We start from the raw sequence: 26,472 nt of genomic DNA, 5'->3' as shown, positions 1-26,472 counted from the left end.
AGCTGACAAGTGGCAGAGCCGGGATTAGAACCCATTACCTCTGACTCCCAAACCCAGGCTCTTTCCATGGTGCCACGCTTTCAACCCACACAATTAAGCAGTGTGGCCTAGTGAGAGAACACGGGCATCTACCATTAATTAACTAAAGAAAGTGGGTAGGACTAGAATGCTGGAATCCATTTCCTTAGGACTTTGGGGAAACTGGGTATGAGTCACATAATAATAACAGAATTTACTTGTTGAGCACTTACTATGTGTCAGGCACTGTACTAAGCACTAGGATAGACACAAGATAATTGGGTTGGTCTTAGTTCTTGTCTCACATGGGGCTGTCTTAATTCCCATTTTACAGATGAAGGAACTGAAGCCCAGAGAAGTGAACTGACTTTCCCAAGGTCACATGGGAAAACATGGCAGAAAATGTAAATAACTGAAGGCTGAAGATTGGAAGGGGTGTCTGGAAAGGAGTGAGCTGGTTATAATTCTGCCCAGCTGGCAGGTTTTCAAAAATAACTGCAAGGACAGGCACTTTACTCCACAGGGCGAAAAGCGGTGAATGCCCCACAGCCTTACCCATTCCACATCTGATAAGACCTGAGGGTTTTTGATCAGGACTGAGATGTTTCTGTTTAATGTTGTACTGTATTCTCCCAAGTGCTTCCTACAGTACTCTGCACACAGTTTACTGCTCAATAAATACAATTGAATGAAAGATAATAATAATAATGATAATAATGTTGGCATTTGTTAAGCGCTTACTATGTGCAGAGCACTGTTCTAAGCGCTGGGGCAGACACAGGGGAATCAGGTTGTCCCACGTGGGGCTCACAGTCTTCATCCTCATTTTACAGATGAGGTAACTGAGGCACAGAGAAGTTAAGTGACTGGCCCACAGTCACACAGCTGACAGGTGGCAGAGCTGGGATTCGAACTCATGAGCTCTGACTCCAAAACTCAGGCTCTTTCCACTGAGCCACAAATTCATGGTTTTCTATTGGTGGAGTGAAGCCTTTCCCTTCCCCACCCAAATACCCACATTAAAATTCTGACCTTCTCTCTCTCCCAACCTCCAGTGAAAAGCAGGCACTGTCTGTAAGTCTAAATGAAGTCTATCACTTTACTGGGATGTCAGATGTTGCTTTTTGAGGCGGTTTGGTATTTCAGACGTAAATGTCACAATTCCCTTGAGGCAAGAGCATTCAGAGATGAACGCACACTGTACAAACCCCACCTAGCTTTCCCGAATCTTACATTTACTGAAGATTCATATGAGGGAGTTCTGTTCAAGATCCTAAGAAAATTTAGCAGTCATGAGGAAATAACAGAAAGGAATGGTGAGCTTAAAAATATCCCTCACTTCGGGGTTGAAGCATCTGAATTTTATTTCTAACAAACACCACTCTGTGCTCGACTCACAGACTTTATTTACATTTGTCTACAGCATTAGTTCTTCACGAAATGAACTAGTACAGTTTAGTTAAACCAATGAAACCAATCAGAAGTCTTTGTGATGTACTATTTGCAAAATTTATAAACTCGCACCTAAGTACAGCAAAAGTAGTAAGTTCACAAAGCGCAAGAATAAACCAAGGGAAACATGTAGCATCTAGTAGAGTATCAAATCCCCACAATTTAGAATGTAGACTTTGAAGAAGTCGAGGCACAGTTACAAGAGACTAAATGTTCTTGTGCAAGCTATACTACATCTAAGCAAAGAAAATCAGACATAAAAAATTGCAGATGTTTAGTTTTCTGCAGAAGGATTATCAAAGTATTTCTACTTAAATTGTTTTGGTCATGTTTTATATCGCTCCAGAAAATTAAAAGCATTTACTTTATTCAAATAAAGAATTGCATTTCCATCAACGTGAATTAGCTCCGTTTGTCTTTTTTAAATTAACGTTTAAAACCTTTCTTATTCAAATTGCTGCAGTTTGACTAAAAAAAAAAACTAAAAAAAAAAAACAACCATCCAATCTACAAAAAAGCAATGGTTGATTTCCCTTTATACTTACCTTGTGCTGCCACTGAAGATACTGTTAAGAGAAACCCTTTTTAAAAACCCAATAGACTAAACGGAGCTCAAACAACCAATTTTTGGGGGGCGGAAAAAAAAAAATCAAAAAAATTCCTAAAAAGCACTTTAAGCCATAAGCATATGCAAATGTAAAGGGGACACAAAGAAACATTCACTTGAACCTCAGGAGGACACTCCATGCAGAGTATCTGATCAGGGCTCCATGCTTTGCAAATTTCCCCTGAAGCTGTTGGCCAGCAGATAGGAGGCCATTCCTCCTAAATTTGCTTGGTTGCAGTTAGGCAGCAAGGACACTTTGGTTTTAGCCAGAAGCATCCCACTCAGAGACTAATATAATTCACGTATGGGCACTCAAGTTGTCACCTTATCAAGAGTCAGTTGCCACTCCCATATGTAAGCAATGGGAAATTTGGTTCCCTCCCCCAACACCCTCCACCATAATGGAGAATTAATGGAAAAGAGATGAACCTTGTTGAGCTAATTTGCCCTCTGCACCCCAATATCAACTAAGGGAGAAAGGGAGAGATATTCCTGTCCCTTAGAAATTGGAACAAAGCTTATATACTGTTCTGTTAGGTGATAATTTTTTTTTTTTTTTTTTTTAAGTTAGCTCCCTCTCCATTAAAGAAAAAGAATAGACTCCAGACACTCCTCAGTAAAGAGTTTCAGAACAGAGTATCCTGTTTCTGAGCAGCTATGGAACTGATGCTATGAAGGATAACGCTGGCAGCGTGACCCTCATAATGGTAAAGGGAAATAGGCTGCTTGGTCTTTAGTAAGCTCATGAGGGGTCACCAGTGATTCTGGCCCATTCTTTGGCAGCAAGTTCAAGCTAGGACAGTCAGAGGTGACTTTGTTGACTGGAGTTCCCCCCCATTCAACTACTCACTTCCCAAAAGATACATGCTGAAAAGGGGAAAAAATGTGGTCATACTTCAAAATGAAATTTGTCGGTAAACCAGAAACAGACAGAACAAATATTTTCATTAATGAAACAAACATAACTATTCTGGGCATCTTATGGCTTAAAATGCACTGTACTTTTACTTTCAGGAATGAACATAGCTGCAGTTTCTCAGAAAGCAACAATAGACATGCATTTCTTTTAGCAGATTTAGCACTTCTGACCAAGACACCAATTTCTTAAAAATATGCTTCATGCACTATATTGGAATATTTTTTTAAAGTGTGAATTTTAATGCATTATTTCTTTTTAGAACTTGAACGGGAACCAGAATGGGATGATCCAGAAGATGACCTGCGGCGCCTGAAAGATAAAAATGGAGAAAGCATGCACACTAGTAAGTTGCAGCTAACTTCAGGCATTCACTCACAAGACTAGTGGCATTAAACAAATAGCCTTATGACTCATAACAAAAGGCATTCTAACTTGAAGTACATACACCGTCTGGACCTCGAACTTTCGATTACAGTTCAGTTCCAATACAATTTTACAGTCAGAACCTATTTACTAATTTGAGAATATTTTTCCACTTCAAAATAGAGCTAACTCTTGATTATTCAGGATGATGGTGAAAAAGCCTCAGAATAGATTAGCAAAAACACAGATAATGTATCATTTAGAAGCACTACTAGGAAGAACAGCGTGACAGGGTAACTAGGAAATATTCAACCTGGTCCTCTAAAAAAAAGACCACAGAGGCCACTGCTGACAGGACAGTGTGACAGGCATGCAGAGATGTGACAAACATAAACGATAGATATGCATCTTCACTTAAGTCAAGATGACTGGTTGGAAGGTCATCCGCCAAGAGTTATCAAAGGTTCGATGCCAACCTGGGACAAATGGTTATCCAATGGGGTCCCCTTAGTCCACCTTAGTTCCCTTGCTGTTCCACGTTTCCATCGAGGACTGGATATGGAATATACTGCTGACTAAACCAACGAAATAACTTGGCTCAAAACAGTCACGGATGACTGGTAGGTACAGCAGAGTTGGAAAAATGGTCAGAAGCAAAAATAATCGAGCTCAGCATGATAGAGCACAGTGGTCCTTCAATGGATAAAATCCAAATTCATTCATTCGATCGTATTTGAGCGCTTACTGTATGCAGAGCACTGTATTCAGCGCTTGGATTGTACATAGTTGAGAAGATAAAGATGTCTGGCCAAGCTAAGGTTGTTGCAAGAAGTTGGCATGGTAATCAGCTAACAAACTACTATTAGAAAACAGTATCTAATTTGAGGCTCCACAATTAAAGATGGTTGTAGAAAATTTGAAAAGGTTTCAGCTGCTAGCTGTAACAATGGCTAGTTTGGACTAAACCCAATGAAGACCTGGATATTTAGCCTAGAAAAGGCTGAGGTAACTTAAACCTTTCCAAGTTTATGAAAGGATATTATACAGTATTAAGTTCCTCACCTCTCCTGAGGACAGAGCAAGAGGAAATGGGTTCAACTGAAAGATGAGGGATCAGGTTAAATTCCTAAGATTGAAAATTTTTCCATCAGTTCCCTGAGGAGAGAGGTCATGGCTTACTCTCCCTAAGTGCCTAGTTTAGTTCTCTTTTCCTAGTAGGCATTTTAAAACCATGGACAATAAAGATAGGCTGTATTCAAATAAATACATCACTGGGGTATGTTGTGTAATTCCAAGAGTATTTTATGAATAGATTTGAGAAGCACTCAATAGATACTATTTTTTTTTTTAGCTCTGGCTCTACCCAGAGGCTTCGAGACAGACCTGAGAGCTAAGATCTCTTGAAACCCTATAATTGGTACAACATCTGTTTAAAATCACTTACACTTGTAAGTGTAGAAATCTGCATCGGTGTGCATTACATCCTGTTGAAACCTGCCACAGAAAAGAGTCTTTTGCCCAAAGTCAAGGGCTTCAACGGGGGGGGATTTCTCTATTCCCTGCCTGCCACCTTCAATGATGCAGTTTACTAGACAACTGCCGTAAACCATGGACTAAACCTAAATCTGCAGTAGTAACAGCCTGACAGGGGCCTGGCCTGCTGTGCAAATCCCAAGCCCACAAGGCCTGGCTGGACTAACAGAGCCAAAATCAGAAAAATCCAGGTTCCCGTCTAATTCCATCCCAGGCCATTCCATTTTGGGCTGGGAGAGAGAGGCCACGTAGAAGAGCCCAAGGTCCAATAAACGTCATTGCTCCCCGGCTGCTTCGACTTGGTCCCAGATGCATACTGAACGTCATCTAGCCAGGAATGGCACATTTAGAGGGACCAATGGCCCAAGCCCAAGAACCGGCTGCCCAGGAGAGTAATTTAATGGAGATGAAACCCTGAATGGCCTATCTCTGGCCTAATCCCAGCTTCCTCCACTGTTCCCTAAAGTCCAGAGCGGTGAATTAAAGGAGCTGAGGCATCTCACCCATCCTCTCCTCATATGATAAACGGAAAGGATGCCACCATGCCATAGTTTAGGGACCACTGTTTCAAGAAATCCATAGAGGGTCGAATTTATTTGCTATTGTGCAAAGACTAAAGTTATGCTCAGAAAGCAGGACGTGAAAATTAGTGGGCTTCTTCTCTCTTCCTCTCCCTAATAATCACATGTAAGGTGTGGACAGTGAAATGGACAAACAGGCAAGAAAAGCAACAGGAAGCAGAAGCAAAGGACCCAGAATAACCGAGAGTCAGCTGTAATAATAATGAAGCATAATGCCTCACAAAGAATATAAATGGCATGCTCAAAATTGGATTGACACCAAGAGCTGACCTTTCTCAAGAAATACCAAAATTAGAGAATAGAATTGCACAGCCTTTAAAACATAATTTTCATTATTATTAATAATAATATTAGAAAAACGGGAAGGGTGCATGGGGAAACGACACTCGGTGTGTGGGTGTTGAAACAAAGTGATTCAACCCTTCCCCAGATCTGTAGTCAATACATTTATAAAAACTTAAAATATACACCCATTCTTATTTCTACAGAAACCCAAACCTTTCGGGTGACCGTGATCTTGTTCGTCTTTTTTTGCGATCACCAGGGGAAGAAGATCTAGAATGACTTCGTTTTCTGGCTCTCTCTGGAGAAGATGATGAACGCGAACTTGAATAAGATCTTTTTCTTGGGGAGGAAGACCCCCTGTGGGACCTGGAGCTGGATCTTTATTGATTGAGAAATAAATCAAATATTTAATCAAATGACATAAAAAGGGTAGTTTATTTAGCTTTTTGATCCAAGAATGTTCAAAAAGTATGTAAGACTTAAGTCTTACAAGATAAATTTTTAAAAATATAATAATACTTACAGCTTACTCAAACAGAAGTCATCTGGTTCAACCATGAAAATACTCAATTTCACGTAATATACTTAAAATTTGGGTATTGTATTTTTTCTACTGATTTTTAAAATGTGCATTTCATATTATGAGAGGATTTCGAATTTACCTTTTCCTTTAGCTAATATTCCTCCTTTCAATTTCTATTAAAAATGAAATGACGAGGAGGGAAGCAGGGAAAAAATGGAAAGTACAAATAAATACTACTAGGGAACAGGACGATTGTACATTTCCATATCATCATGATTTTTCAAACACCCTAAGAGCAACCAAAAAACAAAAGCCTGACAGTTGAAACCCCAATATAACAAATAGAATAACAACTTCAATATACCATGAGGAAATGAAGGGAAGAGGACAAGGGCCATATATAACAAGCTTTTGGGGGATTTGATAAACTCATATTATATCAAGGTTTCACTTGTGCTTCCCAGGGCTAATAGATTTCATAAACTCATAGGGAGAAAAAAACGGGAACGAAGAGGCAAGGAATGACAGAAAATATATTGCTTACATAATAGCTAAATTTCATTTCAAAAATATAAAAACACTTTGCAAAATCATTCTTCCATGAACGTCCACTAACAATTACTTTTACATAGTGACATTCAAATGATTCTGTTAGAACAGAAAGTCCAAGTTTTTAAAAACTGCAGTTTTATTTTTTCATTCCTCACTCGCATAGTATGGCTGACGCAATTCAGCTCAAACTTCCCAAAAAATTCACCTTTGGGCTGTGACCAAGCATAGAAAGCCCAAAAGGAGAATTCTTTGGAAAGTTATGAGCAAGCAAAAAAACAGGGGAAGTTGCTCTGTAACTTTAACAGTACTTGCTACTTGAATGCAACTTTAGGGATTCTTCATCACCATGCTAACCTAAAAAGATACTGACAAAAGGACTTTCGAACTGTAACACTTGAGCAAGGAGAATACCACATCATTCAAAAACAAGAGACTTGATTTTGAATGATTTAACTTCACAGGTCTTCAATTCAGTCTTCTCTTCTTACTGCAGTAAATAGTTTTCAACGTACTCTAAGAAATACTACTGGTTAGGCAGTAATGCCCATTTGAACAATTACTGCATTCAAAAGTCTAGACTACATTTCAATTTGGGCACCGCTGCACAAATACTAATTTCAACAGTTCTCAAAAAACCTTAGGTGTTTTTGTGAGTTAGGGAGGCTCAAGCTATTTAAACAGTTGAAAAGACAAAACAGACAGTTTTAGTACTTTAGGTACTAGTTACCACAAATTTCCCATACGATAAAGGACCTCGTACACTGTTTACAAACGATCAACTCTCATTAAGCTACGCAGGATGGACAAAAAAATGAGTTTATAATTTGAACACTCTTAAGCTCTTTCTGGACCAGCTATCTTGCATGAATTCTTCCTCCAAAAAACAGTGAATTAAAGTATCGAACAGTTCTAGTAGAATTTTCGATTCAATCTCTGTAGTGCAGAGGCGCCTTCTGGCCTAAACTGTGTCATGGGATGACTTGGGACAGTTAATAAGGCCAAATCCAAACATCATCTTTGAATAGCTAAGATTTGGGACTGGAATTGGCCACACGACCTATCTTGCTTTCACCCAAAACAGTCTTGCATGTTCCAAGTTAAAGCTGCTGTTTAAATTTAATCAGGGGAACTCCGTGCCACATTGAAAGCAATGGTAACATTTTGGGATGAGAAAATTAAGCTCGGGCAAGAGTAGTAGTTTTAGAATGCTAAAATAAATTTGACAAGGGGCAAAAAAAAAAAAAAAAAAAAGCAGCAGCGCCCTCTGATGCCTTATATTTTCTCTCTCAGTAGAGAGAATGCTACCTCATTCACCTTGATTTCGACCCACGAGATCTCGAAAGTTCTCTGGAACTGGAACGAGATCTTGACCGGGAACTGGAAGAACTTCTTGTTCGGGACCTGCAACAACATGGAAGAATTTTTTTTCCAGTACCACCTGAATGACTTCACCACATATGAACAGTGCTGGAAGGAAACACATAAAAAATAAAACAGCACCTGGAAAATAATTTTTAAGGTTACCTTTCCCACAAGATCTGCAGCACATGTAATAACCCAAGGACGGTGTGTGGGAATGTGTGCGTGGGTGTGTGTACATGATATTCACCCATGACTGATGGTGAAGTTCACCATTAAGTGCACCCGTGGCTACCCAAAGACTACTGTGTCATCACAACAGGCTAATCATAAACTCTATGACAATTAAAAGACAGAATTACTTCCCAATAGTAATAAAAAACATTGAAAAACTGGTTAAATTTCAAGGACATGGTAGAAATTACAGGTATAATCCTCCATAAAGGTACAATACTGCTATCGTAGTATTTAACAGACCTTCAGAAAATGTGAATAACTGTTCTCCCGAAGAAAAAACTGAGTCATCTTGGGATGATACAGTATAAGAATAGGATTGTATTGTGCCCTTGTTTAATGAATTCCTTTTTTTGCTTGCCTTTCTAACCCCCCCCCAACCCGTCCCCTGTACTTCTTCTTTCTTACATGGGAAATGGAAGGAAAATTAAAATGAGATTTTCCATTGAAGCTAAAATAAATAAAGGCAGGAAGCCTCACAATTCAAACTGCTTTGTTATAGGTGATGACATTAAAATCACCAAGTGGAAATAAGAAATGCCAATTATCTACGTTTTAAAAAAGTGTAACACCCAAACCTCATAATTTGTACTTAAAATATGAATCACAGAAATCTAACGTTACAATTTCTAGACTGTAAATTCATTATGGACAGGAAATGTGTCTGCTAATTCTGTTGCATTGCACTCCAAGCATTTCATACAGTGCTCTGCAAACAGTAAGTGCTCAATACCATTGATTATTTTTAAGAGGTTTGTTTTTCAAGAATAACAGGCTTTTACTATAAAGAATCAGTCATTAACAAAACAGCACATCAATAAGATGGGTTTCCAACAAGGTAATTCATTAAGCTCACTGAAGTTTTCAGAGGAAAATATATTAATTTAAGGTGAGTTATTTTACTACAGTAAACTAAAATTATGATTTGAAATAAAAAAAAAATTTGAGACACTTTATCTTCCACTAAAAAGCACTCCAATAATTCAAAATTGATTTAAACAAAATTACTTGAAAGCTATATATTGGCAGTTATATGATTACATTCAGGTTTCAACAGAAAGAACTTCTGCACCAAACAGCAAATTTAAGATGGAGATTTTCCTTTACATTTTTAGCCTTCTTAAAATGAACTCAAGCCAAAACCTTATTATCTGAATGAAGCTTCCTTCTGTTTTGCTTGAAACTCAAAATGTATGCCTATTAAGAAGATATTACCACAAAATATTGTACCTGGAAATGATAAAAGTCATGTGATAAATACATCAGAAAAAATATGCATCAAAACTATGTCAAAATGCGGTAGTTGCCACTTTAGGTTTTAGTGACACATTTAATACAGCCATGCAGAAAAGGACAAAAAGATTTACTAGACCATTCCACTTTTTAACCTGCCCTATCTCCCTTGAATCAGTACCCAGGTAAATAGTAATCATATTTATAATAATGATACATGGAAAACATTGTATTAAGTGCTAGGACAGAGCAGTTAGGTCAGACACAGTCCCTGCCCCACATGGAGCTCACAATAGAGAAGCAGCGTGGCTCAGTGGAAAGAGCACGGGCTTTGGAGTCAGGGCTCATGAGTTCGAATCCCAGCTCTGCCACTTGTCGGCTGTGTGACTGTGGGCAAGTCACTTAACTTCTCTGTGCCTCAGTTCCCTCATCTGTAAAATGGGGGTGAAGACTGTGAGCCCCACGTGGGACAACCTGATTTCCCTGTGTCTACCCCAGCGCTTAGAACAGTGCTCGGCACATAGTAAGCGCTTAACAAATACCAACATTATTAATTTAGGGGGAAGGTATACTGGAATGAAATCCCCTTATAGAGAAGGAAATGAAGTCACAGAAGTGACTTGCCCAAAGTTACCACAATGGACTAGTGGCAGGCTCTTGACCTCCAGACCCATGCTCTTTTTAGGGCACACTGATTCTAGAAAACTGTCAATAGCTTTTCATTTCACCCAGGAAAATAATGGTGATAACTGTGATATCTGTTAAGCGCTTACTGTGAGTGTTCTAAGTGCTGGGGGGAAGATACAAGATAAATCAGGTTAGATTTGATCCCTCTCCCATACGGTGCTCACAGTCCATGTCTAACAATCATTTATTACTGGCCCCAGACAGGCAAACTTAAGATCTGTGGAGTTGATTCAAGACACTCTCGTATGTCTCAGCAACTTATATTCAAGAACACTAGAAAAACTTTTGGAACGTTAAACAAAATGCTTAAAGAGCAAGGACAATCTCTTCTGGAAAAAAATTCCCCAAATTGTACCTGGATTAAACAAGAAAGCCAACTTTAAATAGCAATAGTGGAAAAAATAGCTGATAGTCTGCCCAAATAACTTCACTAAATCACCTAGTGAAAAAACATGATGTGTCTTAAAAGGCAAATAAATATATTTTCAAATAGGCTGCATTTTGAAACTTAAAATTACATTTAATGTTCCTATTTTTCTCCAGATGCAAAATTCTGGAGGGAGAAGACCAAATTAGGAAAAATGAGGATTTGAAATCTTCCCACTTGAGGCTCTTTTTAATTCTGTGGAAAACCTTTAGGGTGTTACGTACTCACAGTAACAGCAGAAGAAATAAAATAAAAGTAGACAAATGCATGTTCTCAAAGAAATTTGTTATAGTAGAAATAAGAAATCTTCAAGGAAATTGAAACCTTAATTCAATCAAGAAAAAAACAAAAATTTGTAAATAAAGAAGTTAGATACTGACATTTTGCCTGGTGTTACCCTTGACCTGTACCCGTTTACCTGGACCTAGACCTTGAGCTTGAGTGGGAAGATGAGCGAGATGAAGATCGTGAATGGGACGATCGAGATTTGGACCGACTGCGCCTGTTGGATTTCTTTTTGTTACCATCTTCCTCTTCACTGGCATCGAGATTATATTTTGAGAGGTCAGCATCATCTTCATCTTCATCCTAATTCAAAATGTAAAGAAACAATTATGCTCCAGGCACCTGAGAATTACCACCTGCCCCCTACCTCGCCTTGCTACTCTCCTACTTACAACTGCGCACTTCGCCCCTCTAATGCTAACCTTCTCGCTGTACCTCGATCTCATCTATCTCACTGTTGGCTCCTTGCCGACATCTTCCCTCCTCAAATCTCAATGACAGTTACTCTCCCCTCACATTCAAAGACCTATTGAAGGTACAGCTCCTCCAAGAGGCCTTCCCTCATTAAGCCCTCCTTTCCTCTTCTCCCATTCCCTTCTGCATCGCCCTGACTTGCTGTCTGTATTCATTCCCCCGCCCAGGCCACATGTACATCTGTAATTTTATTTATTTAGCATCTATCTCCCCCTCTAGACTCCAAGCTTATTGTGCACAGGGAATGTGTCTTTATTGCTCTCTCCCAATTGCTTAATACCGTCCTCTGTACACAGTAAGGGCTCACTAAATTTGACAAAATGAATAAATATTACTGTAAAGTGAAGAAAATTTAGAAAGAAATATTGCGGCTTACAAATATTATTTTCACTCTGAGCAATGACGCCTGAACTTAAAAACAACATACAAAAGGAGAAAATAAGACTTGCCCAAGATTACCTCATCTAATTTATATTTAGAAAGATCTTCATCCTCATCCTCTTCTTCACCTTCTGATTCTTTATCTTCCACTTCTTTTAAGATAGATGCAGGTCCAACTGCTTTCCCTCTGTACTTTTTCTTTTTGCGACCAAACTACAGAGAAAATTCAATGTGTAAGAATTTTACTATTTCTTTGTATTTTAAATAAGTGAAGTACATAATTTATTCTGATTTTCAGTCTGAAAGTATGGACACTATGCTTTCTGCCTAAGTGCCTTAAACACAGTAAGGAACAAAAGTCAAGCCATAATGTCAAAGTAAAATAAACCGGATGTTTGTGCATAGGTTTATAAAAACCTGCTTTCCCCTGCCAGAATCAAACAAGATTCCACCAGTAATAAATGAAACTAACCTAGTTAGTCTACCTCTGCAATACTTAGAATACCGAGCAAATTGGGGCCGTGGTTGGGGCTGTGGATTCCAAACTACAACGAGCCTGAAATTCTTCTGCTCCTCTAGCCATAGCACCCTACTGATGGTTGTTTTGGTCTTCATGTTGCCTTAGTGTTTTGTATCATCTCTTCCTAGGCGCCTGGCTGATGTCTGTGTGTCTTTTTTTTTTTTTTTGAGGGATCCCCTCCCCCAAGCCTCTGACGGAAAGAGATGGTGTCTAATTCCCTCTTGTGTACTCTTTGCTGGACACTTGATAGAATGTACTGTGTGCACATAGTAAACAAGCAAAACTATTACTACTATTATTAAAAAAGCAAGATGAGAAGTAAGCCTTCTGTGGTAATCGGTATCAGTCAGATCTTTATTATAAATTCTTCCAGTTTTGGCCATAGCATTTAAAAGAAATGGATTGAATTCAGAGGAATTCAGCAAAAAGGACTAAAGGGTTGGAAAGATAAGTCCTTATGTGAGAAGGTTGCAATGAGTTATCTAAGGAAATGAAGGCCAAGAATGACTTAATGAACGACTTACAGAATGAATTACAAGCGAGGTTTGTAATAGGAAGTAGTTGTAATACTTAAGGATTTTGACCTGCTATTCTACAAGTCTGCTGAGGGCCAAATAAGAGAAAGTGGGTTAAAAAGAAAGGACTTGGACACTTGACTCTCAGGATAACACACACTGGAATACGCTATCCAAAAAACCTTTGGAGCACAGTTATCTCTGAATATCTTTTAGAAATACAGAGATACCATATGTCCACGGTTCAATCAGGGGGACAAGATTCTCTTTTAATGGCTCTTTCACTTCCAGGAATGATTTGCCAAGAGGGACTCCAAGGGCCACAGAAAATTAAAAATGCCTCCAAATTAACGATGCCAACTGAGAAAAGCCTGCTCTGTAAGTCTTCAAGTCTGACTTGCATTATATATATATATATACATATATATATATATATACACACACACATGTTACACACACACACATACATACATACAAATATACAAATATTCCTGTTCAGGAATTGGTGTGGCGAGAGAGACTGGAGAAAGTCTGAGTTTTATTCAAAATGCATTCCACGAGGCGAATTGAATTATTTGATTATTTTAGACCCACTGAATTGAACTTTTTGACTAATTAATGATATCAGAGCTTCCCTATCTGGAAGATTATACTTAAGTGTTACTTGCACATGGCAAAACACCCAGGTCCCATCCAGGAGGAATTCACTTATGGTTTGTTCGTGGTGAGGTGGCTAGTTCCCACTCATGAGTACTGTATAGATATGGGGGGAGAAGGGGAAGACACATGCACATGTATATATAGACAGATGGATATTGTTGCCAATTTCTACTGTGGAGGTTGAATATATGTGAGTGTACATATATATTCTTTTGTAGTATGTCAAAGAGCTCTTCTGTTTGATGATGATGCTGTTGATGGGGACAACAATTCTTTTCTTGCAATGATAAAATGAACAAAATGCATAAGGCTACTCTGAACCAGCCTCATTGTTTCTTGGTTCCCTGCTACGACTGACAACCACATCTCAGGATTTTTAAGTTGTAGGGGCAAGAAAATATTTGCAAGACCACCCAGAAAGGTAGCACAGGATTCGGTAGTGACAGGGGCATGGAATCTGAAGTGTTATCCTAGAGCATTATAAAGCAGAAACACGACTGGGCTGAACTCATATCCATACCTGACAAATGGGGCCTGGTTTGTCAGTGACTGCCGAACATCATTCTAATGCATAATATTGTGCTTTCGGGGTATGGAATTAAATTTACCTCATCATATTCTCCATCAGATTCTTCACGTTCTATATACTCCACATTTTCTCTTTCATTAAAACCTCCACCATATCCTAAGAGAAAAAACATAAATTACTGTTTGCATTTATGTAAGTGCTTAATAAATACCATTATTATTATCATTATATTTATATGGACATAAAACTCATCCTCCCTCCTAAACCTTCTTCTCCAACTTTCTCCATCACTGCTGGCACACCACAATCATGGCAGTTATCCTTTACTCGTCTCTTTTTCAACTCAGTCACTTCTGCAGAACATCTCTACAATTTGTCCCTTCCTTTTCATCCAAAGCGCCACAATGCTGGTCCAAGCACTTAGCCAAATCCCAACTCCAATACTACAAGTTTCCTCACTGGCCTCCAGGCCTCTCAGCCCTTTCCAACCCACAATTTGCTGATTGGATCACTTTTCTAAACCATCATTTTTGTACGTGTCTCCCCACTCTTCAAAAACCTCCAGTGACGGCCAGTTCCTTTCCACAAACAAAAACTGACCACTGGCTTTCTGGCACTCAACCAGCTCTCACACCACAAGTTATCCTTGCTCCTCCCCCACTACAATCCAGCTTGTCCACTTCACTCCTCTCAAAGCAACATCTTCACTGTACAGCTTGTTCTCATTTCTCTCGCCATGGACTTCTTGGTCACACCATCCCTTTTGCCTGAAACTCATACCTCTTCATATCCTCTCCCTGTCTGCAATGATCTTTTAAATCCTAACTCCTCCAGAAAGCCTTCCCTGTTTAATCTACCACGCCACCCCTTTTTCTTCTGTACTCCCTCCCTTCCAGCAGCCTTCTGTACATTTAAACTACACTGCTTATACTTAACTGCAATTTGAGAGTTTACCTTCTCGGCTAGACTGTAAACTCCTTGAAATGAGGGATAGAGTCCACTAACTATATTGTACACTCCCACCAAGGCTTAATATAACGCTCTACATAGAGTGGGCAGTAAATTTAACTGAGTGACCTAACATTGAATAACTTTAGATAAGAACTATTAAAACAGGAAAAATAAAAAAGGAAACTGTGCTTTTAAAAAAATGACACTAAACAGTGATTCTATTTCCACTAAGGATTCATTAACGAGGAGAATTTTAGATTAACCAGGCCAGGGGTCCCAAAGGGGCTAAATCACACCCCAAATTGTCTGAGTTAAATTTTCAGATTTAACTGACTCCCTGAAAACATAAAACTCACTGATTTCTCCAAGTGAGCCTATTTAGGCACTGACTCATATAGCGCTCTGCACATATTAAGCACTCAATAATTACCACTGATTGACATGCTATATCCACCTCCCCTTCTTCCTAGCTGTAAATCACCATTTATCTCCCTTTCTTGATTATAAACTCCTTGAGTACAGGGAGTCCACTAACCCCACCAGTGAGAAGAAGCAAGGCCTAGTGGCAAGAACATGAGCCTGGGAGTCAGAAGAACCTGGGTTCTAGTCGCAGCAGCTCTACTACTTGTCTGCTGTGTGATCTTGGGTAAGTCACTTCTCTGTGCCTCAGGAAGTAGGCGAGGGGTTGGAGGTGAGTTACGTTGGCATTAGCAGGGCCAAGGGAGCATGCTGGAATGTGGTAGGCAACCACTGAGTTGCAATTAATGGCAATGTATCAAGGAATCCCATATTTATACGGCACAATAAAACAAACTATAATACAGACTCGCACTGTAAAAATGAGAAACGAGTGGACGGCTAAAGAAATCATGCTGTCTTTAATCTAGTAATGCACGAGGCTCAACAAATATTGGCTTACTTCACCACACAAAATGGTCATTATCAAATCTTTTTTGTCCCGGTTTAGCTTCTTTTGTCTTCTTTCTGCTTTCTCCTGCAGTGCTTACTAACTACACAGTGCTGTGCATTGAGGAGGCAGCAGGGAGAAAATGCATTCATTGATCCCAGTAATGTATATTAACTGTTTTTTGTTTTTTAAAAAAATAAAATTAAATTGCCTCTTACCTGTCCTTTCTTCTAGTTTAGCATACTTTGGAGTATTGCACATGTTACACTCTGATCTCCGGGCCCAATTCACATTACTGCAACTAAAAGGGTGAAAAGTATCTAGTTAGCTGAATGTAGGGCATTACAAAAAACAGTTTTCTGTGAATAAAGTCTCTAGAAAATAAATCAAAGAGAATGTAAATTTCAGCCAGTGACAACATTGAACAAAGTAGACTCAAGCTTAATCTGCAAAAAGGAGATAATTGCACTGAATGAGAAATGAACTGAACCCCTGACGGTCCACCCTGCTTAGTATTTTGCTTCCAACACCACCATCAGAACATGCTTGCCGGGCCTTTTTATTACTCTTATAATTGATGATGACGATGATGGCATTTGTTAAGCTCTATACTATGTGCCAAGCACTGTACTGAGCACAAGATAATTAGATTGGATACAGTTTCAGTTCCATGTGGGGCTCACGGTTTAAGTGGGATGGAAACCTGGGTAATTCTACCTTGGCCCTCAAATAACCTGTAAGACACTTATTTATAAATTCAAATCCTTATTAAGCCCACTGCTAGGTCCGATCTCCACAAACAGTGGTATTTATTGAGTGCTTACTGTGTGCAGGACACTCTACTAAGTGCTTGGGAGATTACCACAGAGTTGGTAGGCTCGTTCCCCGCCCGTAATGAGCTTTAGGTCTTGAGGAACTTCCTGGGGTAACAAACTGCACATCCCTAAGGGGGTGGGGGAGTGTCATGGTTTGAGAGTGAATTTGGAGTGGTAAGGACACCCGTCCCATCCTCCCTGAGGTGACCAAGAGTTAAGGGGCAGGTCACAACCCAGGTCCTGTGACCTACCTCGGGTGAGTCTCCCTAACCAAAAGAGGTCGGACCAGCCAGTTCTGTTTGTTACCAACAGAAGCTTAAACTATTTCACCACCTTCATAGATTCTTAGGGCAAACATTTTTTTCCGTTTAACAATATTTCACCATTGTGTTTCTGTTAGCATGAAGTGTACTTGGCCATTGTGTTAAATATTCTTTCTTATTAAAACCCACCGAGGAAGCATTTCAAAGATTCTTTGCACCAAGCTGAAATTACAACTGAGCAAGACCCTTTCGACTAAATGGTCGCTCGTTTTCCCACGAGGATATCAGTTAATTCTTCCAAATTATATTTGTGACTCAAAGACTAAAGGCAGCCCTCAACTTTTCCATGTCTATCAGTTGCGAGAGTGCATACTTAGAAAACGAGCAAGTAGGTTGTTTTTTGATTACACATGCTGATGGAGAATGAAGACAGAGTTGTATATACATATATTAAAAAAAAAAACCCACATACGTTTTACACTGCCAGTCATTAGCACTAAACAGACCACGACTCTTTTCAGCAAGTGTTTTTCCTATTTCAGTTCCACCAGCTTTCATCATTTTGGCTTCAGTTGTTTTTTCTGAAAGGTGGAAGAAAAGGACACTGTATAAATTTGGAAAGATTCTCTGTGGATAGAACTAAGTCATCCGTTGCCTGAAATTTCCCCTGGAAGGTATTTACCTCTACCACAGCGATTACAGCTGGTTCTTCTAGCAAAGTTTACATTTCCACATCTGAAAAAAAAGGGAGAATTTATTTAAATATAATTGATATTTTTTAAAAAACCTCACGTAAGTGAATTCACGATCATACTTTTGCCTTCCAGTATGTCTACAGATTTGTGGTCGGTTTTCCAATCACCCCTTAATAAACCTGACAGCAGATGGGAACTGGGAAGCAGTGTTGATCTAGTAGAAAGAGCACAAGGCTGGGAGTCAAGGGACCTGGATTCTAAATTCCAGTTCTGCCACTTTCCTGCTGTGACCTGGGGCAAGTCACTTAACTTCTCTGTCCCTGAGTATCCTCCTGTGGAAAATGGGAATTCAATACCTGTTCTTCTCTCCCATTTTAGACTGTAAGCCCCATGTGGAACAATAACTGTGTCCAACCTGATTACCTTGTATGCACCCCAGCACTTAGTACAGTGCTGGGCACATAGTAAAGCACTTATATACCATCGTTAGTGACAAGTACTCTTTGCTCTGTTTTTTCAATCGTTAAAATGAGCTACCGTGAAGTTAAATGATTCACTACCACCATCTAAGTCACTGGAGAAATTTGTAAACAGCAACTGGTTCTCCTAACTCCCAATATTATCCAGAAGGCAATTACATTTTAATGAATGACAAAATGTTAATACAACGACCTAATCTTATAATAGTATTATCCTGTTTTGTGAGGATTCACATCAGTGGATTTCAGCATCAGCAAAATTGTAATGTATCAGCAATTCTGCTACTTCCTTGTTAATATTGACAATGGCATAATGAAGCAAGAGCAGATTAAATGGGTTTTCATTTTTCACTAATCAGTTGTGACGAAAGACAGCTGGTTTATGGTCTTGACCTGAATATATGTTGCAGTGAACGTTGACGAAAGCCCCAATTTGGTGACTTTCTACCCCACCAAGACAGGTCCACGCTATTAAAATCAGAATTCAATAGTTTCTCAAAATACAATAAATGAAGTTGAAAGTCTTTCACACACACATTCTCTTTACAGGACTCTAAAATACCCCTCTGAGAGAATAAATTGCTTTAAAAAATCTCCCTTTGGTTTTTAACTTGATATGATTTTCTCCAAGCCTCAAAGTGGCAGTGTTAACCAGAGGTCAAGAAAAGAAAAAAGTAACAGTAAGGAAAGAGGTTTGTATAATCGGTATGATTTGGGGATCACACAAAGACATTCACCAATATGCACTTATACTTTCAAAATCCATTTGCTTCATGGCGCCTCCAATCATTTTAAGAATACGAATTTTTTAAATAGGATGGAAAGGAAATGGAAGAAGTGAGATTCTCCTGTTTGTTACACAGAGAGGAAAGTTTTTCCAGGTTCTATTAGCAACAAGGCTTATTTTTTATATAAAAACTGAAAACAGAGACAGAAAACAATCTAGACTTAATCATTTCCTAAGTGTAATAGCCTATCTCCCTACATATTAAGAGGTGGTTACACCTTTTTAACTGAACTGCATGATCTATTAACTAAATAGAAATGCTAACTTAAAAACAGACCCCACAATTAACACCCGATATGTGTCATTTACTTTCAAAATTTAATCCCCCTGTCCCCATTTTACAATGTAGGAGAAAAATTGATCAATAATAATAATAATGTTGGTATTTGTTAAGCGCTTACTATGTGCCAAGCACTGTTCTAAGCGCTGGGGTAGACATAGGGGAATCAGGTTGTCCCACGTGGGGCTCACAGTCTTAATCCCCATTTTACAGATGAGGGAATTGAGGCACAGAGAAGTTAAGTGACTTGCCCACAGTCACACAGCCGACAAGTGGCAGAGCTGGGATTCGAACTCATGAGCCCTGACTCCAAAGCCCGTGCTCTTTCCACTGAGCCACGCTGCTTCTCCACTGAATTAAGATTTCAGTTGAAGATGTTGCTCTGTGACGACAGAATCGATTTTGAAAAAGATAAATAGAAGCACCGTGGAGAGACCAAATTTACAGATAGCCCCAGCATTTCTGTGGGCAGGGTACCTGTCAACCAGCTGTTGTATTATACTCTCCCAAACGCTTAGTACAGTCCTCCATAAGTACCATTGATTGAGTGATTTTTAGATACATCTGGATCCTAACTTCTAGTGGGGAGATTAGGAAAAAAAGTCAAAAAAAAAGCCATACGCTAAACCACAAAATCTTTAGTGAACCAATTGGTAGGTACTGGACAAATCATGAGCAGAGCACTATACTACAGTTTGGAGAGTATCTCTGCAGTAGACCTGCCCTCGGGGAGTTTACAATTTGGACCCTACATCCCTCCCCCTACTACAGAATTAGGGTCAGCAGACAAGATCTCTGCCCTCAAGGCTTTTGCAATCTGGTGGGGAAGAGGGAGAAAATATGGTGGTACTTAGGAGATAGGGACTCAAGCGCAAAGTTGACACCATAAGGAGGGAAATGGGAGTGGGAGGTGATAGTCAGGAAAGGCTTCCTGGAGGTGTGCCCAACCAAACAATGGTGTAAGTATTTAGCACTTACTTGGTGCCTTGTATCATATTAAGCATCTGGCTGGTTGTGGGAAGGGATCCTGTCTACCAACCCTGTTAAAATGGGATCTCCCAGAGCTGAGCACAGTAAACGCTCAAAAAATTGTCTGATGCAATAGGGCTCACCACAAGTTTATATCATCTGTTTCCTCTCTCCCAAATAAAACATCTGGCTGCTTTTAAGCTCGTTCTAGATTGTAAAGCTCGCTGTGGGCTGAGAACGTCTCCCCCAACTCTGTTGCTCATAGTGTCCCAAGCGCTTAGTACAGAGCTGTGCACCCAGTAAGCGTTCGACAATCCAATGATTGATTTGGGAGCTTCTCCCTGGGATGCTAACCTGGAGGAGAGCCTGAGTGAATGCTTTGAGAACTCTCTTCAATCTTTACAATTTGGACCCTACATCCCCTCCCCCATCACAGAATTAGAGTTAGTCGACAAGATCTCTGCCCTGGAGGCGTTTGTTTGCAATCTGGTGGGGAAGAGGGAGAAAATATGGTAGTGCTTAGGAGATGGGGACTCAGGTCAAAGTTGTCACAATAAGGAGGGAAATGGGAGTGGGAGATGATAGATTAGTCAGAAAAGGCTTCTTCAAGGAGAAGAATCCAATCGTATTGACTGAGCACTTACGGTGTGCAGAGCACTGTACTAAACACTTGGGAGAGTACAACAATAAATGGATACATTCCCTGCCCGCAACGAGCTCAGAGTCTAGAGGCGGGGAGACAGACATTAATATAAATACATAAATTACAGATATGTACATAAGTGCCCTGGGGCTGGGGGGTCGGGGGGAGAGCAAAGGGAGCAAGTCAGGGTGGCACAGAAGGGAGTGGCAGGTAAGGAAGGGGGAGGCAGCATGGCACAGCGGATAAAGTACAGGTCTGGGAGTCAGGTCATGGATTCTAATCTCAGCTCTTCCACGTGTCTGCTGTGAGAACCTGGGTAAGTCACTCTGCTTCTCTGTGAGTCAGTTTTCTCATCTGTAAAATAGGGATTGAGACTGTGAGCCACCCCACACGGGACAAGGACTGTGTCCAACCTGATTTGCTTGTAACCCCCTCAGCGCTTAGTACAGTACCTGGCACATAGTAAGTGCCTAACAAATACCATCATTATCAGTCGTTCATTCGCATTTACTAAGCACTTACTATGTGCAGAGCTTAGTGGGGGAAGGCTTCTTGGAAGAGATGTGCCTTCAATAAGACTGAGGAGGTGGGGGGGGGGGAGAGAGAGAGATTTGAGGATGTGTGTGGCTCAGTGGAAAGAGCACGGGCTTGGGAGGCAGAGGTCATGATTTCGAATCCCGGCTCTGCCACTTGTCAGCTGTGTGACTGTGGGCAAGTCACTTAACTTCTCTGTGCCTCAGTTACCTCATCTGTGAAATGGGGATTAACCGTGAGCCTCACGTGGGACAACCTGATTACCCTGTATCAACCTCAGGGCTTAGAACAGTGCTCTGCACATAGTAAGCGCTTAACAAATACGAACATTATTTATTATTTATTTATATGACAGGGTGGTGCGGCGACAAGACAACCTGGCCCTGGGGACCTTCAATGTGAGGCCAGAGAGCAAGAAGACCTCCTGTTCCCCATGAGGGAAGGGGCAGGAGGAGGGGCAGGGGCGGGAGAAGGGGCAGGGGCGGGAGAAGGGGCAGGGGCGGGAGAAGGGGCAGGGGAGGGAGAAGGGACAGGGGAGGGAGAAGGGACAGGGGAAGAAGAAGTAGCAAGGGCAGGGAATTAGGAGGAAAAGGAGCAGGGGAAGGAGGAGAAGGAGCAGGGGAAGAAGAAAGAGGAGCAGGGGAAGAAGGAGCAGGGGAAGGAGCAGGGGTTGGGGGGGGGGGGAAGGGGCAGGGGGAGAAGGGGGAGGGAGAGAAGGGGAAGGCGCAGGGGAAGGAGCAGGGGTGGGGGGGAGAAGGGGAATGGGCAGGGGGAGAAGGGGGAGGAGGAGAAGGGGAAGGGGGAGGAGGGGGAGAAGGGGCAAAGGGGGAGAAGGGGAAAAGGGGGAGGGGGAGAAGAGGAAGGAGGGGGAGAAGGGGAATGGGCAGGGGGAGAAGGGGGAGGAGGGGAAGGGGGAAGAGGGGGAGAAGGGGCAAAGGGAAAAGGGAGAGGGGCAGGGGAAAAGGGGACGGGAAAAAGAAGGAGAAGGGAGAAGAGAAAGAGCAGGGCAGAAGAAGAGAGAGGGTCGGTTTAATGCCAAGAGGCTGAGCTTGGGAGTGGGAGGTGTGCTCGAATGGCGGCCCCGTCACCTGTCCGCTGGCTGCCTCTGGGCAAGTGCCTGTGCGGGGCCTCTCTCCCTCCCTCCCTTCCTCCCTGGGCTCCCCAGGCTCCGTCCCTCGGCCCTAAAGCGGGTGCTGAGGGCGGAGGCCTGACGAGGGGCAGCTCCAACGCCTCGGGCCCCTCCGGCGCTTACAACGGCCCCGGCCCCGGACAAACACTGCCCAAGCTTAAACACAACAGCACCATTATCATTTCCTATCCTCACCATCACCCTCAATGATCACTATCATTATGTGACCAGCAGCGTGGCTCAGTGGAAAGAGCCCGGGCTTGGGAGTCAGAGGTCATGGGTTCTAGTCCCGGCTCCGCCACTTACCGGCTCTGTGACCTTGGGCAAGTCACTTCACTTCTCTGGGCCTCAGTTCCCTCCTCTGTAAAATGGGGATTAAGTCTGGGAGCCCCACGTGGGACAGTCTGATCACTTTGTATCTCAGCGCTTAGAACAGTGCTTGGCCTATCGTATGCGCTTAACAAATACCAACATTATTATTATTCTCTGGGCCTCAGTTCCCTCCTCTGTAAAATGGGGATTAAGTCTGGGAGCCCCACATGGGACAGCCTGATCACCTTATATCTCAGCACTTAGAACAGTGCTTGGCACATTGTAAGCACTGGACGAATACCAACATTATTATTATTGTTCTCTGGGCCTCAGTTCCCTCCTCCGTAAAATGGGGATGAAGTCTGTGAGCCACACGAGGGACAATCTCACTGTCTTGTATCTCAGCGCTTGGAACAGTTCTTCGCCTATAGTAAGGACTTAAATACCAACATCATTATTATTATTATTACTCATGGAGGGAGGCATTATTATTATTCTCTGGGCCTCAGTTTCCTCCTCTGTATAATGGGGAGGAAGTCTGAGAGCCCCATGGGGGACGACCTCTTTACCTTTCATCTCAGCGCTTAGAACAGCACTTGCCCTATAGTAAGGACTTAACAAATACCAACATTATTATTATTCTCTGGGCCTCAGTTCCCTCCTCTGTAAAATGGGGAGGAAGTCTGGGTGCCACACGAAGGACAACCTCATCACCTTGTATCTCAACGCTTAGAACAGTGCTTGGCATATAAAGACAGTTTAGCAAATATCACCATTATTATTATTAATTATTCTCTGGGCCTCAGTTCCCTCCTCTGTAAAGTGGGGATGAAGTCTGTGGGCCCCTTGGGGGACAAACTCTTTATCTTGTACCTCAGTGCTTAGAACGGTGCTGGGCCTATAGTTAGGGCTTAACAAATACCAACATTATTATTATTTTCTGGGCCTCATTTCCCTCCTCTATAAAGTGGGGATGAAGACTGTGAGCCCCACGTGGGACAGCCTTATCACCTTGTATCCCCGCCCCCCAGGGCTTAGAGCAGTGCTTGGCACATGGTAAACGCTTAACAAATACCAACATTATTACTATTATTCTCTAGGCCTCAGTTCCCTCCTCTGTGAAATGGGGATGAAGTCCGGGGGCCCCATGGGGGACAACCTCTTTACCTTGTATCTCCCTCAGTGCTTAGAACAGTGCTTGGCATATAAAGAGAGCCTAAAATTATTATTATTCTCTGGGCCTCAGTTCTCTCCTCTGTAAAGTGGGGATGAAGTCTGGGAGCCCCATGGACAGACAACCTCTTTGCCTTCTAACTCAGCGCTTAGAACAGTGCTTGGCATATAAAGAGATTTTAACAAAAACCAACATTATACCAACATTATTATTAATTACTATTCTCTGGGCTTCAGTTTCCTCCTCTGTGAAATGGGGATGAAGTCTGTGAGCCCTACGGGGGGGGGGGGGGGGGGGGGGGGCGCCAGCCAACCTCTTTACCTTGTATCTCAGCGCTTAGAACAGTGCTTGGTGCTTGCCCCATCGTAAGCACTTAACAAATACCAACATTATGATTATTATTCTCTGGGCCTCAGTTTCCTCCTCTGTGAAATGGGGATGAAGTCTGTGGGCCCCGGGGGGGGGGGGGGGGGGAGAATAACCTCTTTACCTTCTATCTCAGCACTTAGAACAGTGCTGGCCCTATAGTAAGCGCTTAACCAATACCAACATTATTACTATTATTCTCTGGGCCTCAGTTTCCTCCTCTGTGAAATGGGTATAAAGTCTGGGAGCCCCACGTGGGACAACCTCATTACCTTGTATCTCAGCGCTTAGAACAGTGCTTGCCCTACGGTAAGCGCTTCACAAATACAGCATTATTATTATTAATTATTATTCTCTGGGCTTTAGTTCCCTCCTCTGTGAAATGGGGATGAAGTCTGGGAGCCCCGGGGGGGACAACCTCTTTATCTTGTATCTCAGCGCTTAGAACAGTGCTTGCCCTACAGTAAGCGCTTAACAAATACCAACATTATTATTAATTACTATTCTCTGGGCTTCAGTTTCCTCCTCTGTGAAATGGGGAGGAAATCTGGGAGCCCCACGGCGGGGCAACCTCTTTACCTTGTACCTCAGCGCTTAGAACAGTGCTGGGCCTATTGTAGGCGCTTAACAAATAGCAACATCATCATTATTATTCTCTGGGTCTCAGTTCCCTCCTCTATAAAGTGGAGATGAAGACTCTAGAGCCCCATGGGGGGCGGGGGGGGGGGCAACCTCTTTACCTTGTATCTCAGCGCTTAGGACAGTGCTTCGCATATAAAGAGATTTTAGCAAATACCACCATTATTATTATTATTCTCAGGGCCTCAGTTGCCTCCTCTGTGAAATGGGGATAAAGTCTGGGAGCCCCACGGAGGGGCAACCTCTTTACCTTGTATCTCAGCGCTTAGAACAGTGCTCGCCCTACAGTAAGCGCTTAACAAATACCAACCTTACTATTATTAATTATTATTCTCTGGGCCTCAGTTCCCTCCTCTGTGAAATGGGGATGAAGTCTGGGAGCCCCACGGGGGACAACCTCCTTACCTTGTATCTCAGCGCTTAGAACAGTGCTCGCCCTACAGTAAGCGCTTAACAAAGACCAACCTTACTATGATTATCATTCTCAGGGCCTCAGTTTCCTCCTCTGTGAAATGGGGATGAAGTCTGGGAGCCCCGCGGGCGGGCGGGGGGACGGACAACCTCTTTATCTTGTATCTCAGCGCTTAACACAGTGCTTGGCATATAAAGAGATTTTAACAAATCCCCCCACAACGATTATTCTTCTCAGGGCCTCAGTCCCCTCCTCTGTGAAATGGGGAGGAAATCTGGGAGCCCCATGGGGGGGGGGGGGAACACAACCTCTTTATCTTGTATCTCAGCGCTTAACACAGTGCTTGGCATATAAAGAGATTTTAATATCAATCCCCCTATGATGATTCTTCTTCTCAGCGCTTGGGCCAGTCCTTGCCCTCTAGTAAGGGCTTAACCCCCCCCCCCCTTATCATTACGAATAACGATCATTCTCCTGGATGATGACGACTCATAATAAGTAAAATTCAGAAAACAATTGCAAATATTAACCATATAATAACATTATTCACGCTAATGACGATGGATAATAATAGTTCGGGGGAGGGGGCGGAGGAGAAGCGTCGGGGGCGGCCGGGAGAGGCCCGGGGGGGTCCGGACGGAGGGTCCAATCGGCCTCACTCACTTCTTGTCGGGGCAGATCCAGTCTCCGTCGCTGACTCGGAAATTCTTGGTGGCCATGTTGGCCTCCTCCTGCTCCCGTCGGGCCGGGCCGGGGGGGGGGGGGAGGGGCGGGAGGGGGTCCTCACCTCCCCCTCCGCCCTGGGCTGCCCGCGGATCCGCCCGCGCCCCCGCCGCCCCCCGGAGCAAGACCCCGGTCCCCGAGCGCGCCCCCCGCCGCCGCCGTCCTCCCGAAACGGACCCAAACGGCCCCCGCTCCTTCGTCGTCCCGCCCCCGCCGCCGGCCTCGTCTGCTCGGAGCGTCGTCCCCCGCAGGCAGCG

At 42.3% G+C, this 26,472-nt stretch overlaps 1 protein-coding gene and 1 non-coding gene across 2 annotated transcripts; both read right to left on the bottom strand.

Annotated features, from left to right (window-relative positions):
- Positions 1-1,357: 1,357 nt before the first annotated feature.
- Positions 1,358-26,245, bottom strand: ZRANB2 (zinc finger RANBP2-type containing 2). Its single transcript, XM_029062752.2, has 10 exons — positions 26,156-26,245; positions 17,756-17,808; positions 17,546-17,654; positions 16,214-16,296; positions 14,217-14,293; positions 11,992-12,126; positions 11,192-11,361; positions 8,148-8,234; positions 5,972-6,136; positions 1,358-3,305 (listed from the first exon to the last, which is right to left on the bottom strand). The coding sequence occupies exons 1-10, from the start codon at positions 26,209-26,211 to the stop codon at positions 3,242-3,244; spliced, it is 999 nt and encodes a 332-aa protein (XP_028918585.1). The 5' UTR covers positions 26,212-26,245; the 3' UTR covers positions 1,358-3,241.
- On the bottom strand, positions 7,015-7,098 carry MIR186 (microRNA mir-186). Its single transcript, NR_034700.1, has one exon. It is a non-coding gene; the product is annotated as a microRNA mir-186 (primary transcript).
- Positions 26,246-26,472: the final 227 nt, after the last annotated feature.

Source organism: Ornithorhynchus anatinus, chromosome 4, assembly GCF_004115215.2.
Source record: "Ornithorhynchus anatinus isolate Pmale09 chromosome 4, mOrnAna1.pri.v4, whole genome shotgun sequence".
Taxonomy (NCBI): domain Eukaryota; kingdom Metazoa; phylum Chordata; class Mammalia; order Monotremata; family Ornithorhynchidae; genus Ornithorhynchus; species Ornithorhynchus anatinus.
This window is presented reverse-complemented; position numbering and strand designations above follow the sequence as displayed.

Bases quoted from the DNA above. Each gene is read 5' to 3' on its own strand.
- ZRANB2 (XM_029062752.2), bottom strand. From the start codon at position 26,211: ATGGCCACCAAGAATTTCCGAGTCAGCGACGGAGACTGGATCTGCCCC. The intron at 17,655-17,755 runs GTAAATACCTTC...TCCACCTTTCAG, and splicing joins CTGTAATCGCTGTGGTAGAG to AAAAAACAACTGAAGCCAAA. The intron at 16,297-17,545 runs GTATGTGGGTTT...TCACCCTTTTAG, and splicing joins AATGACTGGCAGTGTAAAAC to TTGCAGTAATGTGAATTGGG.